We start from the raw sequence: 19,490 nt of genomic DNA on the forward strand, positions 1-19,490 counted from the left end.
TACTGTCCCCCTCTTTAGGGGATTAAATTTGGGCCTTGGATGGTCCGATTTTGGATTTTAAGGGGTCAATTCCACGTGAAATTTTCCGTGCTTTTCAATTCTGATGCGATCTATCCGCAATTCGGTCGGGAACCGTGACTTTTAGCATCGTGACCGGGGGGGGGGGTGGGTACCCCCTTGGGGGGTAAAGGGGGGGGTTTCGGGACCACGAAATTCGGATTCCTTGGGGTCAATTCCCTATTCAACCCCGCGGTCTTCGACTTCGTACGACCTATACGAACCGAGAAAAAGGCCTGGTACGGGTGGTCTGAAACACCCTGTACAGTCATTAGTGTTAGTGTACAGTTATTGCACGCGTGGCGCAATAAATCAGTAAAAGAAAATTAAAACAAGAAATATTACATTGGTTTTGTGTTTCATACTTAGAGTCTATATTATATATGTGTGTTTTTTCTACAGCCTCAAACTTTGATTTCGATTTAAAATAATTTCCGTTTTTCGGTTCGAACTTGAACCGAATTGAACATTGAATTTTGTATCGACCAGGAACCAGAATTTAACCAAAAACTGAAATTATCATGAGTCATGAATTCGAACTGAAACCTAACCAAAACTCCTTAATGTATCTCAAATTGTTTTCCAAAGCAGTTTAAAACATCAAACACCCTGGTCATAAACGACTTCACGTTTAGTTTCACAGGAGGGAAACCTTCACAACAATTAAGTTCTTGGCGAGTTTACCCTCCCAGATACCCAAAAGCTGTCCCACAAACTGCGATTGCTTGCAAATTTCAGATGCCACCTTAACGCGCCATAATAACCCTCTCAATTTCTTCCACCCCCTTGACATCGATACGTAAGCAAGCTCCATTGATTTTACGTGCACGCTGAGTATGAGAGAAAATAGCCTCGCGGGGACGTGGAAGGGGGGATTGGATGCTCAGGCAAAAAAGATTATCGGGAAAATATTCTGATGAAGGTAAGCATCCGTTGGAGGACCTGGCTTTGTCTCGTCCTCTTATTGTGGAGGAGGGACACGTGAATAACTTGTACACAATGGCCGCTGGATTTTTTATGCTTCTTTATGCTCGCACTCACGGATGTCAGAAGTGGAAATCTCGCATGATCCATCAATGTTCTTACGTGCACTATCTTCATAGTTTGCAATGAAATACGGCCTTTTAGGCTCGCGTAGAGTCCCTTTATACTGAGAGTCAAGACAACATCCCTCATGGAGTCACAAACGGGAATAAAGATTACACAAATTGAACGTTTTTCGTAATCTTTGATCGGCTCATTCTTAAATTCCTTTCTCCGTTCCTTCTCTCATTCCGTTTGTTCCTTGTCGAACCCGTAATTCCTCGGTCCATTCCAGATTATAATCTTTGTAATTGGTGAAAATGTAATCTTTATTCCCGTTTGTGACACTGTGAAGGCCTAAAATCCGGTTAACCAATCAGAAATGGATTCGCATTGTCTTGACTCTCAGTATAAAGGGACTCTACTCTCAACTATGTATAGTTTCAGAGTCTGGAACCTTTCATGTCCGCACTCTACACGACTGGTAAACGATACCGGTGAATGGACCACTAGACAAGGTACCGCAAATTAAGCATTCTGATACATGTTTCATAACCAAAATTCAACGTAAAACACGACTCGTGCAAGGAAAATTACTAAAATTAACTCCTTAACAAAATAATTAATGTTTCTTGACACGGGAATCAAACCCCCCGCTCATGAAAACGTATTAGTCTACGTGCGCCAGATCGCAAACTAAACGTTACAGTGACAGTCTCTGCTATACGAAAGTATGGCAATCTCAATCTTGACGCTTTTGCTCAGCTATAGCAAATTCTTTACACTTTGAACGATAAAGGGTGGGAAAGTAACAATGTGCGATTGAGGAGCCTGCTAAACTCGTTGTAAGGCGCGATTTGACGCACGTAAAGTGTTGAGTTTTTGCAACCGGGCAATTCAAATCTACCGTAACCAATGTAATATAAAAACTTTAATTTCTTAGTTTGAAATCGAGTCAAGTAATTTTTGATGCAAGAATCGTGTTCTACGTGAAATTCTGGTTATGAAAAATGTATCAGAATGCTTAAATTTGTACCTTGTCTTGTGGTCCATTCACATACCGCAGCGCGCCTTCATTTTCGTCTGATACTGCGCAATACTTCTATGGTGGAATAGTTGCTCAGGGCGCCTTCGACAGTGTCGCTTCAACTTAATGGCAGATCACGATTACCGCTGATTGTGAGATTAAACTCTAGCGCATGCGAAGTTACACATTTTCTCAACACCGACGGCGAGGTAATTAACATTCATACCTCAATTTGCGACGTTGAAAATTTTCCACCACCTATTTTTTGTGGTTACACCAATTTAAACACTTTAAAATCTGTCGTAATTTTTCTGCGATTGGGTGAAAATAAAGTTGGCACCTTGAAATCTAAGCAAGAAATTTTTTAAAGTTATCGTTTCTACACTCACCTTAACAATTAAATCCTTGATTTTCTGCAGCGTGGAGTAAAAGTAAAGTCATACTAAGAATCAATTTTATTGACAAAGAGAGGAAAAACAGATTTCATAAGTAGGATGATATTGCGAGCCAGCCCAGAAATGTCGATGTTGCAGGCTGAGGTATACATTCATCATTTAGTCACTTGACGAGTGGTCTTAGAGTTAAAATGTCAGGAGGGTTTTCGTCTTAATATTCTACTAAATCGGTTTACTTCATCTATTTCACAACCCATCGGTCTCTAAAGAGCTGAAAGGGGTCTTCACCGAATGATTTGCATTCATCTTGCAGTGTAGATGAAAGAGGTTCCCACGAATAGAAATAATGGTATACTTTTTTTGGAGTTCCTACTCAATGCAAAGTCTCGCCCTGCTAACCAGTTTTCTCTAGGTTGGTCTTGCTCGTTCCTCACTGCTGGAAAACGTCCCTATCTGCAATGGCTGTTGCACTTGGATTCACGGAATTAATACAAAAGTGTTAAAAAAAGATGAAAAAAACTGAATCAGGAAACCTTTTATTGGATATTTCATGTGCAGTTGCTCGTATTATGGAATCAAAAGGTATATACAAAAAAAAATATTACGAGGGAAATAGTCAGAAAATCTATTTTATTAAATTTTAAAACTCGCATGTAAAAAAAAATGTTTCGTAAAATCAACATTTTTCAGATTTGATGAGTCTTTGATTGAGGTATGATTTGTTAATGAATAAGTCGTAATGAACCATCACAAGGAACTTCACAAAATAACCTGGACCTGGAGATTATGTTTTATCGTTTAAATTGGAAACATCTAAGAGACATCGAGTAATCGATAAGTCGAAGATGCAAGAATAACTTAGCCTCTGGATGAGTCCATAGGATACGAAACCCTGTGAAAATTGAGTTATCCCACTAAGCCTAATTTCATGCGGCGCATCCTTGAATGTTCACGCATTCATAAAAGCCAAAACGAAGCGCGGAAAGGACAAGATTGCATTAAATTCCTTCAAATTTACGTTCATGTATCCATTAGGGATGGGAAATCATTAAGAGATACATTCGCAATATCTGGAGGAAACGTCAAATACGATTCGTTAGGACTCCCTGTCTCGAGGCATAAAGGATTATTTTGAGACCCATTCTGCGAGGCAGGCGTGAAATATAGATTCCCCCTCCTTCCTTGGTCGCTCCATCCGCGAGTCCTTTGAGATTCGCATTGAATATTGATAGAGACTCTTCCTGGCCCTCTGGCCTTGCACCGCTCCGAGGAGTCTCTTTGAAAATCGTTTCAATCCATTGAATTCTCGTTATCCGGTGAGAGAATCCAGTAATTTACTTACTCCGTCAGGTCAAAATGCAGGTACAATGTACCTTCGAATTTGCTCTTCACTCGACGCGTAGCCTGAGTGATTACCTAGGAATGTTGTGTATTCGTAGAGATACCGCCAATGGGCTTATTATTGAAATCGTTAGACAAAGTGATAGACAAAGAAGATATGAAGAGAATGGAGCGATCGTATTGGTTGAAACAGATGGTTCTTATGGAATAAAGGGGAAAATGGTGAGCAAACCGTTGCATGGTCTCTTGTCCGTTGCTGGTGAGTTATATTCTAATACTTACCTCTTTAGTCTATTGCAACCACTAGCTTCCACCAACAGGATCGCCCCATTTTCCCTCCATCTATTATGTCTAGTGCTTTGTCTATAAATTTCAATAACCAACCAATCTGATCCCTCTCAGAATCGCCCACACCTGGACAGGATACTACTGTACGAAGAACTGCATATTGCATACATTCTTCCACTGAAGGCGTTAAATCTATATTGATGGCATTGCAAGATACAAGAAATTTTTGAAATATGGTATTCGTGACAGCAGAATGCGGCTATCTCAAACTATTTCTAGAGTTGAAAAGAAAGATATTCCTTGAATAAAATTGCGCAACAATTAAGATTGCACTCCCCTTTCCTGCGGCAAATATTTACAAAAGTTTCTTTAAATATTTCATTAGATTCGTGCACACGGTAAAAAACAAAACAAGCGTCTGTAACACATAAGTTAAGGTGAAATTGCGAATTTCATCCAAATGCTTGCTGTTTACTGAGCTCTACGAACAGAAGTTTTCTTATTGAAAGTCTCTTTTTATGGATTTGCATATTTTTGGCGGGTAAGAGATAAGAGGTAGAATCTATCTTTCCGCCCTAAGACAACATGTAATTTTGAAACTTTAAACACGTATTTCTCGAAATAGCAAAAATTGCATTTTTACGCCTTGTTCTCTAAGCGCCTCGGTTATTTTATCTCAAAACTCATTAGCTTTTAGCGTTTGGAATCTTTTAAAGATGAACGGACTGAATGAATTTGCTGCGGTGCACTGCCATGCTGAGGAAAAACACCATGTGAACATACAAGAGTTGCCAAATCTCCCTTGATAAAACGTGTATTTTTGACAACATTCATGAATAATTTTCCTTGAAATTTTAAAATATTTTAGATTAAATTGCGAATAAAATCGTCTGAAAATTTTGGAAAATATTATTCACAATTTTCCCAATAAATTCGGTTTTTATTGAAGGAAACTTGGCAATGTTTGAAGGCTCATACGGCGTTCCTCCTTTTCACGGCAGTGCAGGCATAAGCACATTTTCTGTGGCGCTCACCTCGTCATCTCCCGACCCGATGTCCTCGCTGTGCTCGCCGCCGGAGAAAGGCGGACCTGGTGGTCCCGGTGGACCTGGTGGTCCTGGTGGTCCTCTGATCGATTCTCCCTGCAAAAGTAAATAAACATGATATAGACTCCCACTCCAGCCACTTGAAGCAAAACTCCTGATGAGCAAGGCTTGCCAGCTTGGTCAAAAGCCCTCGCTCGGAAGAAAAAGTAGGTTGCAACTTTATGCAGGAGCAGAGAGAAGAGTTGTCTCTGAAAAAATTACTCTTAAATCACAATGAGCGCATCCAAAAAATCTGAAATTCACTGATAATTTCTATATCTTTGTTTGTACTTTACGCGTTTTTGATTTATTGCTTCTCAAAAGTGTACTACGATGCACACGTAATTTGACTCAGATTTGTCATTCCTGTTTCGTAAACTTCACAAGAGGGAGAAGAAGACCGTCGTCATGTGGGACATGTCCTGAACTGGAAATTAGGAACAATAAGAATTCTTCTACTCGTCTTACTCAACAATAGCGATGGCCTCAAGGGTCAATAGCACGATCAAATTTAGCCATCAAATTGGGCCTCTCATTGGTCGCATCCTCACCTCAGGTCTTTCTCCACCAATCAGAGCTTCAGTTTGATGGCTCAGTTTGATTGTGTAACTGGACCTAAAGTGCGAAACCACGTATCTCCGTTTGCGACACTGTAGACTTCCTGTCATGCTTTATATTTTCATTAGAAAACTCAGTGTCTTAAAAACTTTTATTACTTGTATTTATTGTAAAATTATCGGATAAAAAATTGCAATAAATTGCGATTTAATCGCACAATTTTCAATAAAATCGCGATTTTACCGACGGCGATTTATCGCAATACTAACGAACAGAAATCAAGATAAACTGAGATAAAATTTCGATTCTTTCGAACGCAATTTTATAGAGATAAATTTGAAAAAATATCGAGGATAATAGCTCAGATGTTGATAATCCTAGCGATTTCGTCGCCAGAAAATTATAAAAAAATCGTAATCTAATTACGAAATATCGCGATTTTTCCGTTGATCGATGCTACTTGGGTACCAGCATCTACTTTCATCCTTTTATTGAAGAATTGAAGATGAGGTCATATTTTTGTCGTTGGTGATTTATAGAGAATTACTTTACGTTTTGTCCTCGTTTCGAGATTCACCTATTTGAGCGAGAGATAACATTACCCTGGGGGCTGATTTTTGAAATTGACAGACAAAGCAATGTACAAAGAAGACAAAAAGGATATGGAGGGATCCCATTGGTGGAAGCGGGTGGTTGCAATGGACAAAAGACGTAGGTAATAGACTAACTATCGGCAACCCACGAGAGACCCGCTTGTTAGTCCATCATTTACCCCTTAAGTCTATAAGAACCACCCGTTTCAACCAATAAGATCACTCTATACTCCTTACGTTTGCTTTGTCTATAGCTTTGTCTATAAATGTCAATAATCGGCCCGCTGGACCGATTTGAAAAGTATGCTCGTACGAGGTAAGACATTGCAACATGGTCAAGTTTGGCAGCTCCCGGTGCTGTCGTGTTACTGAGAGGGTTAATTTAAATTCACGGAACAAACAACTTCTACATTAGAGTTATTTGTTTTTGAGTGCACTTTTTCCATTTGACCCCTTTAGAAGTTTACATTGGAAAGCATGAAGCACACAGCAGAGTAAGTTATGCAAGTGTGAATGCTGCAGAGGCTACTTCGTCTAATCTCCATTACCAACTTTACAGGTAGCGCCGTCTCTTGGAAACAAGAACCCGGCTAATTACGAGTTGTCTGGCATTTAAAAAGCAATGCTAAAATCTGACATAAGTACTTACTCGGTCTCCTTTTTCCCCTTTGAGTCCTAGTCTGAAATCTGAAAAAAAGAGAAAGCAGATTTTAAGTTGGAATTTTGATGATCTTGATTTATGAGAGGAATCTGTTCCTTAGTCTTTGATGGAAAAAGAATTGGTAATTTCAGATACCTCGAGTTTTCCCACGAAAGAAAGTGAGGTTTCATGACAACCCATTACAGCTAGTTGAAAATGTTTTCCCTCAGTTTCAGTGTTAAATTATTTGTGCTCAATAGAACACTTAGATATGGTGCTCCCTCATATGACCCAAATAAGTGGATTTAACTTTTTCATTAGTTTTAATTAACTTTTCATTACTTTATTGATTGAGGACCTATACATATTTTTCACGCAATGTTAATTTCTATACCCATTATAGATTATACTTTGGATAATACTGTCAAAAACAAGGGGAAAAAAGAAGAAAAAAACCTCGAAAGAATGAAAGCAGAGTGTCTATGCGAGCTAATCAACTTACTTCCATCAATCGGTGGGGGTGGCGGAAAATCAGGAATCTTCTCTCTTCTACCATGGTCATCGTCTGTTGAGCTGAGATCATCCTCCTGAACCTGCACAAAAGAGAAATAAAGGGTTCAGATTCAGAATTGACCCTCAAAAAAGAGGAGGGAGGAAAATTAGTATGTTTCATGAGCAAATGGTGAGATCAGGATCTATAAAACGCTTATAGTCAGGATAATCAGGTTTTTATAGGAGGATTTTAATTAAACAAGTGGTTAGAAATGGAAACATAATAATATGAACTATGCAAAACGATTATTCCGATAACGGAACTTGGCTGTTTTGAAAACGCCTTCAAATGCGGCGTGATACCTCACGCATTCCGGAGAGTTCAAATAGTTGTATCATTGCGCCGTTCGAATGTGACGGAAGATTTAAATGGAAATAGCCTCCATGCTCGCTGAGGGTGTCGATTTCCTTTGACATTTTTGCAGCGGTGAATGCATAGCTGAAGTGCGCTCCAGCTAGAATTGTACTTAAAAATGGGTGGTTTTTCTACGAGGATTAAAAATAAACAAGTTGCACGGAATATAACAAAAGAATATGAACTATGCAAAACGATAATCCGGGTATCGGAACTTGGCTGTTTTGAAAACGCCTTCAAATGCGGCGTGATACCTCACGCGTTCCGGAGAGTTCAAATAGTTGTATCATTGCGCCGTGCGAATGTGACAGAAGATTTAAATGGAAATAGCCTTCAGTCAGTAAGGACAGCGAGAAGACATGCCCATAAGTATGAACAAAGGTAAAGAAGTTGAACAATCTCTGAGTCCAGATATGTTTAACAACCACCGTTAGACGTTTGAAAAAATGAATGTGCCGACACTCGATCGACAAATTTTCGAATGCATGCCATTATTTTTCAGAGAGAGAGAGAGAGAGAGAGAGAGAAAGAGAGAGGGAGGGAGAGAGAGAGAGAGAGAGCCCCAATAGACATGCATCCGTATTCCATGCATACGTCAAACTGAAAAAAGTGTAGTAACGGGTCGTGACGTGCGTGAACATCATCGAAGAATGAATGAGAGTAACAGCTGATCGATATTCGTCTATTCTCGTCCAAACAGGAAGTGTGAAGTGTGTGCTTTCGGCTATTTTAATAGCCGCTGCATTCAATAATAACTTTTTGTGGGTGAAATTATGAGTGTACTGTCAAAGCGAGCCCCTAAAAAAGATGACTCGATGAGACTGAGACATTGTTTTTACAACTCGGAGTGGAGGAGCGCAAAAGTGTCCTGTGTCTAGTTTACATTGTCAAGAAGGGACGGAGACGATGGCAAAACAACTAGCCTCCGGTGGGCGGCTCTATTTAACCTTCAAAACGTTAAGAATACAGAATAGCCGCACACTTGCTAGGGTTGCTATTGAACACTGGGTTCACGAAAGCTTTTTTAACAGGAACAGCCTCGGGCCCGGGGTTCTGTGTCATGCAGTGGGAAGTCGTGCAAATTGGCAGCACTGTTTTTCACTCGTTTAAATCTATATTAAACCATCGATTTTGGGCAAAACAGTCTGTTTCACCTACAATCGATTTTTATAATTGAGTTTAAACGCAAAGAGAGACAGTGTTGCCAACCGGTGAGAATAGTCACCAGCGCATCTGAAACATCGTTCTTTCAACTTATAGTCGCGAGTCGCGAGCCTTTAATATAGTATTCCTTTTGGTATATGGGAATCATGTCGAACCTTATCTATGAGTATGAGTTCTTTTTAATCAGTGACTCAAGGTTTCATCAAGGGTTCCTTATTTTCGATGCCTTTTTGATTATTTTTCTGTCACCAAAGCAGTATTCTATGAGAAAGGTTCTCGTGGAATGACTGGAATGCATAACGATGGCCCATCGCATTGCGCTATTTGCTGCAACATCTGCTGCAAACTTAATATAAAAAGCTGCACAATTACAACGACGAAGATGATATTTCATCCCAGGTAAAGAATAAATAATTCAACTCAAGCTGTTCAATCGCTCATACCTAAAGTGGATGGACTCTGAAGAAAATGTCGGAGGGGTATTGGCGCGTATACGTAGTATACCGCCTTTGCGATCGTTTCGACCCCCCACTCGATACAATAACCGAGTCCCTTAGTTCCTTACCGAAAAGTGACTACCGCGAACTTCTGAGATTTTCCAAAGCGTGTAAAAAGTTTATTTATCCGTCAATAATTATGATTTAAAGTTGTTTCTCATTCTGGGGCTCATTAGTTTATGTGCAGTGAATACCAAGAGTCTACGTTACTTGGTTTTTTTAAAAAAAGCCTAAGAGTAGGGCGCGCTGATTTAAAATATGCATATATAAGCAGAAACAAGCGAACTGATTCGAGGATGGCTGACCAGGCCGGCACTCTAGGAATGAGAATTTTACTCCTCCGTTTCGTTCATAACGTTGCTTTGACAGATCTCCACACCACTGGTAGGCTTTTCAAAAGTTGGTACCTTTCCTCTGATAGCGAAGGCCACCCAGGATAGACGTAAGTGCAATCTGTGATGAGCCTCAAAACTCATTAGACCATGTGCTAACCATAACACATACAGAAATCAGTTTGCTTTTACAGAAAACCACTTACCCTTCTCCTCCCCGCACACCGGACCTCTGTCCCGACGGCGAGGAAGTGTCTTTTGTCCTCCCGAGCGACCCGATCCGGACCCTCACCCTTGATTTTACGCTTGATTACCCATTTCACCGTCACGCTAGGATTCGTCCAATTTTCAAAAAAAATTGTTTCGCGTGTACTTAGCAATTTTTTCCTTACTCTCCGTTAAAAGACGAATTAAAAGAGGTCTCATACATAAAAATCGGCCGAATAGAAGAGAAGTTACAGTATTCGAAATTCGAAGAAATCAACGAAACTTCTCCAGACAAAAAATAAAATGAAGGGAAAAAAAGAAATGTATAAATTACAATTAAATATAATTGACCTCAGAATTTGACAAGCAATTCAATTATATAACGGAGAAAAAATTGGGAGAAATTACAAAAAATTCGCCTCTTGCAAGGGGCTTCCTTGTAAGAATTTTGACCTGAAGATAAGGTTTGAATAGCAGCAGTACTACATACAATACACGGTGTGCCTGAACGAACATTTTTTTTTGTCAAAATCGAAAATTCTTTATATTTTTTAACTACAGTGTCTTTTAAGTCGTTTAAGCTAAACAAAAATTCCGTCAAGATTCTGGAAAGTAAAGGCGCTTTAAAAGTATTCTGGGGCTATAATAGCTAAATCACCGGGAGTAAATCCCGTTATATTATTAAAAAGAAACTGACTCCATAGTTTAATGCCTTAGTTTCTTGAATACGATTATTTTAAGCACTCAAACATTTATACCACCAATTATAGCCATGGGGTGATTTCCTGAGAGCCGATAATATCACGAATTTCTCATAGAACCTTTCAAAAATGGCTTGCTTTTTGGGCAGCCGATTCGGTCATCAAACCGGGATTTAAATGGAAGCTGATAATAACACAAAGCTCTGAGAAAAATTTTGAGATGAGTATAGGAACGGTTTGTAAATAACGAGGAGAGGCGGGCAAAGCGGCTAAAATCCTATCTAATTTTTACCATTATTCTGTTGAATGGATGTTGCCGCGGACTGCTAACTGTGTCCACACATGGTTTCTGTTCTGGTTCTGGTTTCCTGATATGCATATCGATACGTGAGTATTTTTACACGTAGAATCCAATGTTCACGTCAGTAAGTCGACACATTTCGATTTTTTTGATTTTATACGGAAAATTGATGGTTTTTCGGGATTGAAATTACTATTGTTTCATGAAAAGTAAATGCACCCAAAATGACTAGAGCATATTGATTTTTACATATTTGCACTCACGAAATTGGTTGGTAAATTCAACGAGTGGGTGCATCGACTTGGTATATCAAGTTTCTGCAATTTTTTACGGCAAATCGGTAGATTTTCGGGATGTAGATTGCTTACTTTCAATTCATGAATGAATAAAGCATGGACATGGTTGAACTTCTTTGCATGGGAATACGTTTAAAATAACAAAATCAAGACATATCAAATGCAATTGCGTTTATATCGAGTCAATTTCTTTTCAATAATATAACGGGATTTATAATGCCGGTGATTTGGGTATTTTAGCCCCAAAATACCTTTAAATCGACTTTATTTTTCAGGAGTTCGACAAATTTTTTTCTTTCTTCGCTTAAATTATTACGTAGGTAGCACTTTTCTTTAAGAATCTGATAAGGTTTTGCTTGGGGCAGATCAAAAAACTTAAATTCGATCGAATGGCTTTTTACATTCACAATACACGGTCTCGTCAAAGTGCGTCGTTGACCTCTCAGTGTTGGATCGTATGAATTCTCTTGTTGTGCTACTTGCCTATTTTGAAATCTCTGTAAATGAAAACTAAAGGGGTTGATATGTGCGAGTTAATGACGCGCCTTATCAACACATTGTGTTGGAGTTCACTGCTTGTTTTTTTTTATTTTTTATTTTTATTTTTATTTTATATATTTTTTTCGAATAAATTAAATACCTAATATTAGGCCACAGTGCCACAGGCAAAATAAAAATAGAAATTTTCTTACTCTTTAGTTACAAGACTCAGTTACAAGCCTGAGGGGGAGGGGGAAGAGTGTTCAGTTCAGGCAGATGCAGTGGAATGTTAAGCTGAAGTTACGCAGAGAGATCTAAAACATTTTAGGTCTTTTTAGACTTCATCAGTAGGTTACCTACACTCCACAGTGAGCCCAGCTTAGCATCTCGCAAAATCCAATACGGCATCGGAACGCCGGCATGAAATAAATTAAAAATTTCTATTTTTGTATAGTTACAGTTTTTAGAAATATTGAAAGATATCAAAACTCGGTCTTCTGATCTTAAAACTCAGACCAGATTCTCGAGAACGAAATGCTTAAAGCTGTTCCACGTATTCGACGTGAAAATTCAAGGATGAAAAATACATTAAGGTCCCTCATTTCGTTCCTTGTTCAGTGATCCATCGAATGGCTGAGTGACAAATGAGATAAAGTGAATCTGTTCCGTGAGCGTAGCTTCGGAGGAAACATCTTCGGACAATAATTATGGAGAACGCTCACTTGACGTCCCCCGCCTGAGATTCTGCCAATGCCGGACGGGTGATATCGACACACCACAGAACTAAACTATTACGCACCAGCAGCTCAGGATTACCAAGTTTATCTTCGTAATACATAACCGTGGAGGGACAGAAACTCCCCCCTCCCCCTATTCCACCCTGCGGGGGAGGGAGGGATCGGGAACAGAAGCTCGAGGCCGCCCCCCGCAATATCCCTTCCGTTTACCCATAAATTAAATCGAGCCGTCTCAACAGACGTGAAAGACCCGGGGGTAAGGGGTAAGGGGTGGGGGGAGGGGAGGGGGCTCAGTTCGTTAGAGTCCAGGAATCGACACGGCGGCCGTATTCACATTTAAGGGCTCGGACTATACTCCTATCTCACATGTTTGAGGAGAAACGCCCAATGAACCTTCAGGCGTTGCCAAACTTCTTGTGACAAATCACCAATTTTCAGGAAAGTTGGTGAATACTTTTCTTCAAATTTCTCAGATAATTTTGTTCGGAATATGACCTAAATTTTCTGAAAATTTTAAGAAAAAATATTCAAAACTTTCCTCAAAAATAAACATCTCATTACAGGAAATTTGGCGTCTCTCGAATGTTCATACGGCGTTCTTCCTTAGCACGGCAGTATACTCACATATCTGAGGAAAACGCCCTATGAACCTTCGGCTATTACCAAATTTCCTCCCATAGAATATTCATTTTTTGGAAAAAGTTTTTACAATTTTTCCTTCAAAATTCCCGGTACTTAAAATTAGAATGTGATTCAAATTATTTTAAAAGTTGGCAAAATTACATTTACAAGTTTTTACAGAAAATGTGTGGTTTATAAAAGGAGATTTGGCAACGTTCGGAAGGTAATGTGGTTTTAATCTTGAGCACGCTAGTGTCCTGCTAACTGGACTAAGTGGACCACGTTGAGCAAAAAAGTACCAAGCCACATCAGGTATTGCTACATTTAATTGGACAATTCAATTTTTTACTAGAGAACGTTTATGCCGATTTCTTTTAAAATTTTAAGGAATTTGCTTCGTGCTATGCAGAATATTCACTGAAATTTGCAAAAATATTCGCACGACCGTTTTCATGTGCAAGATTAAACTACCTAAATTAATTTCGCAATAGGTGATGTGGCTTGGTTCCTGCTTAACGCGGTCCAACTAGTGGTGACTCAATGAAGTTTGCAACACGGGATTCCGTCCATTTAAATGTATGCAAAACAATCGATACCTTGCGAAGCGGGTTGCTTTCCCTAGATTCGATTATTCACAATGGATTTAAATGGATGGAAAACAATGTTACCAACTTGCAAGAATCACCAGCAGCGAAAAGCGCGTAACTCTAGCGGAGAAAAAACCGGAGAAAAGACAGAGTTCGTGAAGCGTGCCTTTCCCTGCCCCCTCCGAATACGCCCCTTTCCCCTAGTGCCTCTTTGAGAAATTCTACTCCCTGCCACACGCTTTAAATCATTCATCGAGCATATAAATTATATTTTGATTTTTTTCTCCTATTCTTCCTTGTCTGATAGCGTGGCGCGTCCCTCTTACAATACGTGTTTTCACGATCGTAACATGCGTGCACGTCTCGAAACCACTCTTACACTGCCGTGCTAAGTAAGAACGTCGTAGGAGCCATTAGGCGTCGCCTTTCATTCGAAAAATCATGAAACGCAAGAGATATAGAATACACGACACTGAAACACACTTTCATTGGGAAAATTCGCCGGAAAATCACGTTAGACATTTCAAGAACGTCTGAAATCCACTCCTTAGCGTGAAACCTGCACAGTTTGTAACACGTATTTTCAAATTTACCACGTATGCGGACATATTTACTTGGTGGCCGGTAAACAGGTTTGCCCGGAGAGAGACCTAACCTAAAGGTTATAGGACATTCCGTCAACGATTTTTTGTCCGCGCACCTGTTTTTTTCCAGTAATTTACGTTCACGCGTTTTTTCGGCACGGAGGTTTTGGTCCACGTGCCAGTTGAGACCCAAAGTCAATTGGTCCACATGTAAATACAAACGATAACTGCTCACGACGTTTTTGGATGAAAATGTATAATGAATGAGAAGAATGAGGAAGTTTGAGAGGTCTTCTCTGTTGGAAGAATGAGGGTTTCCTTGTTTTTTTTTTTTTTTTTTTTTTTTTTTTTTTTTTTTGGGGGGGGTTGTTTGATCCAACGGAGAATAATATATAATTGAGATTTTTGGTAAAAATGAGGGAGCGTCAATTTTATTAGACAAAATTCACTAAAACTCTCTACACCTATTATCTTTCTGAAAATTCCCACATTGTTATACCTGAACTGGATGAACCTATTGATTTGCCTCATCTAAAGGCTCTTAGATTTTTCCTGTGTACGATAAGTATCTTGATTTATTTTGCGAGGAAACATCTGTACTTTTGAAGGATGCCTGTCATTCTTAATACGTTCAATTTCGTATAATACTGTGCAACATCTCTGTTGTGAAATAGTTACTTCGCATACGGCGGGCGGGCGGTCAGCGCGAGACGCGCATTGGCGCCTACAAACCTAAGTGGATACTTCAAGCATTGTGCAATGCGTGAAGTATCCACTTAGGTTTGTAGGCGTTAGTGAGCCTCTCACGCTGGCAGCACGCCGCTCCGCTCTGTTAGGCTCTAATATTTATACTCGCACAGTCAGCGTCTTTTAACTCATGATTTTGAAATGATTGCACACACTACATTAATAATTACTCTCATTTAAATTGATGGAAAAAAAATATGTATCAATTTATCAAAGGAGAATAATAATATAATGTGTGTTGTTTTTTAAATATTGGTGGTCCCGTGTCAAAAATGATTTCCAAGGCACTTTAATTTTTTCTTTTACATTTTGTGCTTTTACTGTGCTACAGCGAGGTGTACACGCAACGAAACGCTCAAAATTTGACGTATTCGACTCTAAAAGATCGATGTACAAATGGGTTAAAAGTAAATATTGCGTGCTTCTTGGTTTTTTCCCCTCTTTTATTCATTTTTGCAGTTTCTTTCGGCACAACTGCGGCTCATTAAGATTAATATCGATGCCATTGCTTGGAAAAGGTTTTAAAAATATTTGTCACGTTTTAAAAATATAAATGTTTACAAAATGAAGTAATAATTTCGTAAAAAAAAAATTAAAAAAATACAAAAAGTACTTATACATATGTATATATTGTACATCGAATATTTGAAGGATAGAAATAAAACCATATATTCACCAATGACAATTTAAAAAGATGAATTAAAAGGAGAAAGTAACATTTCATTCAGAAAATGAGCAACCATAACAACACCTCCTTCTCTCTCAATTTCATATTTTCAGTAAAATTTTACATACCGACTAAAATATAACGCTTGGACCAAGTCACTGTTGCTATTTTACGTGTGGGCGTAAACTACTGGACAAAAAAGGTGCACGGACAAAAAATCGTTGACAAAATGTCCTCAAACCAACCTAAATAATCAAACGGTTTCGCGAACTACTATAAACTCACCTTGCGTAAGGTCTCAACTGATTCAAAGCTTTGGTTTTCGAAAAATAAATATAAAAAAAAAGGAAACAAACACTGAAAAAGGTTATTGTTTTTCAACTTTTCTCCCGCATCTGAGTGACACCTAACATTGAGCGCGCGGAGCATTGCGAGTTCACGCCTCTCGCCATCGCGCCTTCAATTTTTCAGACGCAATACGGACATCCATCGAGTACGAAAAGTTGTATCTCTGCGCCGTCATCCACGCGCCTCGTTTCCATTGCTCTACTTGTATATTCTGTTTTTTCCGTGCGTCTTTTAAGCGCTCAGCCGATAGGCAGCGCTTTTTGATTTCGACTTGCCCCTGAGTACTAGTATACTGGTGCTAATGCGTTTAAATGGCGCACCAGCTCATCGATGTGTAGGCTTTTTTTTTGGGGGGGGGGGGTCCATTTTTAAAATAAATGAAGCTGTGAAAACTTTATTTTATGCTTTTAACGTAATGCGCAGGTAGTTTCGATCGTTTGTCTATAAGAAAATTGCTTAGCGGTAGAGTAATTCTTATCGAAATTGATCGTTGAACTCAAATGAAGCCTAAAAAAAAACGCGCCTGATGAGCTCAACTGTGAGCTCATTTTCGGGAAACAAAAATACGCGTTTACGGTTTCTTTGGTAACCTTTGTTTGCTATCAGCTGATGTTTTATTTCCATTTCCCAGCCAAGTCGACGGAGTTTATACGTCCTTTCTTCATTAAATACATTTACTAACACCCTCTGAGCGCTTTTCTAATACGACAGTATTAGAACTTTCCCGCTTGTTTTGTAGTGGTACTGCAAGTGCTACGTGAGTAACATAGCTGAAGATACGAGAGACGTAAGCGGGCCTCTTTTTTAGGTTTTCTCCCGAATCTGAGCGACAATTCATTGTCAGCATAAATAGGAGCATTGCAAGATCACGCCTTTCGCCATCGCCCTTCAATTTTTCAGACGCAACACGGACATCCATCAAGTTCGAATAGTTGTATCTCTGCGTCGCCTTCAACGCGTGTTGAAGTGTCTCTAATTTTTGAAATTCGAGAGAAGCCAAGGTTAAGTTTGCGTGAAATGTGCCACACTGCGTTCAAAACAATCATGATTTTGAAGGGGGAAACAAGAAAGAAAAAAAGGATTTTGGAGGTCTCACAATCGCCTTATCTTCTATACTATAATCTCCGAGACCCTTCAAATGTGCATATCTGGTAACGCTTAGTTCTAGCGTTCTCCTGGGCCCATAATCATGATTTTTGCGGTTAGCGATAGGTCATTGTCTCTAGATAAGCCCGCTATTTTCAAAATTTGAAAATATGACCCAGGTTATTTTTCTATTACGTGGTAAAGTTGCGAACTCTCCCATTTAAACAATGTAAATTTTATTTTTTTGTCACGGTTCGTTTGAGCGTTCTACTGAGCCAATTTTCATGATTTTTGCGGTCATGCATCGACAGGTGATAGCCCTTAAATAAGCCCGTCGTAATCAGAATTTGAAAATAGGACCCAGTTTTTTCTTCTAGCAGATCAGGGGGCTTAGAAAGGGGGGCAAAATTGAGCCAAGCAGGAAATGCCGAATCTTGGTCGTCAGTAGGGTAAAGTAAGTGAATCGCAGGTACGCTCCTTTGCTACAGACTGTGTATCCAAGAGCGACGAAACGCTCCGTTCCGTTTCTACCGATTCGTTTCAGTCTTGGCAAGAAATTTGAAATAAATGACGATATTTTTCATACGATTCTTATTGGTACAATCGCTCCCGGCATTAAGGAGATTGGACAAATGGACGTATTTCTATCAAACGGAACTATGTGCATTATGACGTGAGCTCTGTTATGCATATATTCTTATGGGTCTCAGGGCTCATGCCTTAATGCACATAGTTCCGTTTGATAGAAATACGTCCAAATGAGAGTCAGGTATGAGATTCTTTTAATTTTTTTTATGGTCGTTCTTTTGTCGAAGTAGGCCTTAGAGAGCGCGAAGCGCCCTCTGGGGGTTTAGCCGCGTAGCGGCCAGGGGGCATAGCCCTCTAGTAATATTTATAGGCTCCAGAGTGAAATGCACTCCGAATTTCACTCCGAGATCTCTAATAGTGTGAGACGTGCTCGGACGAGGCGGAAAAAAGCGAGTGTTTGGATCACAGTAAAGCTGGGAGGGGTGAAATTTTGGAGCGGGAGGTTGATAAGAACGAGGAGGAGGAGGTGCTGGAGAGGAACTTTTTAGTGGTGTATTTACACTTTTGCCGGGGTTTTTAGAGGCGCGTTACACGTTGAGCCGCGTTACACGTTAAGCCGCGCATCATCCGATCCGTTGCACCGCGGTAGAGTGAATAATCTCCAACCCCGCCACAGCGCACAGTGGTTCGAATCAATGGAAAAGGTTGGACATGAAAAATTTTGCATAAAATTGCAACTTTTGATGGTTATTTCGCCAAATTTTAAATTTTAAGGGTTGCTTATAGCAGAAAATTTTATGAGGAAACCAAGGAATTCACTTTCAAAACTTCAACGCTATGTATACATGGACCGCGTTTAGCATGGAGGGACAAAATGCCACAGCCATTCGCTCCAGCCATTTAACTCGGCAATTTAATTTTTTACAAGAGAACGTTTGTGCAGATCTTTAAGAAATTAAGGCCTCGTACTGTGCGGAAAATTCACTAAAATTTGCAAAAAAATATCCGCAGAACCGTTTTCGTGTAAAAAATTAAATTGACCTATTACATTAAATTTGACCATAGCTGATGTGGCTTTGGTTCATTTCTGCTTGACGCGGTCCAGATATAGTTACAAGCTTTTTAAGTTTCCATATTTTGTCCGACCTCCCGTATTGACTCGATCTACTGTACGGCGCGGTTGGGCGACGAGATAGATGCCGAGGCCGAGGCAAGGAAAAATCCCTGTAACAACGATGAAACTACAAAAACACGTATCTCGCTTTGCGACGTCGCCGACTTCCCGTCCAGACTTCATTTTCCAAAAAGAAAACTATTCGAAGTCGTTTTTTTGAAACTGCCATGATTTTTCCTCTCTGGGTGAAGAATATTCTGCGAAAATTTCAGGCCAGGGCGTTGGTTTGGCCCTCTTGGGAAAAAATATAACAGGATCGGAGATTTTGAAACACCACAATGAAGATACGCGTTTTCGGAGTTTGAGCGAAGATAAGCCGAGTCCTTAGCGGCGTAAATTGCATTCCTTCATTCGGAGGATCCTAGTATAAATATTTACACGGGAAAGAACAGCGCGTGAGTGCGTAAATTACCGCAACTTCATAAAAAGCGGGAGCGCCGAAGCCCCGGCTCCCGGTTCGGACGACCCCTCCCCAACCGGGAGCCTCTTGCCCCAGGATCCGGCTCCGAGCTGAATATT

General features: G+C 39.8%; 1 protein-coding gene across 13 annotated transcripts in view; it reads right to left on the reverse strand.

Moving 5' to 3' along the window:
* Positions 1 to 19,490, reverse strand: part of Mp (collagen XV/XVIII-type protein multiplexin) — a 240,236-nt gene that overhangs the window by 29,018 nt on the left and 191,728 nt on the right. For 12 of the 13 annotated variants that reach the window (XM_072306170.1, XM_019050525.2, XM_072306168.1 and 9 more), the window contains 4 exons: positions 7,510 to 7,600; positions 7,017 to 7,054; positions 5,166 to 5,273; positions 2,497 to 2,520 (listed from right to left, as the gene is read on the reverse strand). In XM_072306170.1, coding sequence (XP_072162271.1) covers positions 2,497 to 2,520; positions 5,166 to 5,273; positions 7,017 to 7,054; positions 7,510 to 7,600 — 261 coding nt within the window. The remainder of the gene's footprint in view (positions 1 to 2,496; positions 2,521 to 5,165; positions 5,274 to 7,016; positions 7,055 to 7,509; positions 7,601 to 19,490) is intronic. The other variant, XM_072306167.1, reaches the window with a different exon arrangement.

This window comes from Bemisia tabaci, chromosome 1 (assembly GCF_918797505.1).
Source record: "Bemisia tabaci chromosome 1, PGI_BMITA_v3".
NCBI classification, from domain to species: domain Eukaryota; kingdom Metazoa; phylum Arthropoda; class Insecta; order Hemiptera; family Aleyrodidae; genus Bemisia; species Bemisia tabaci.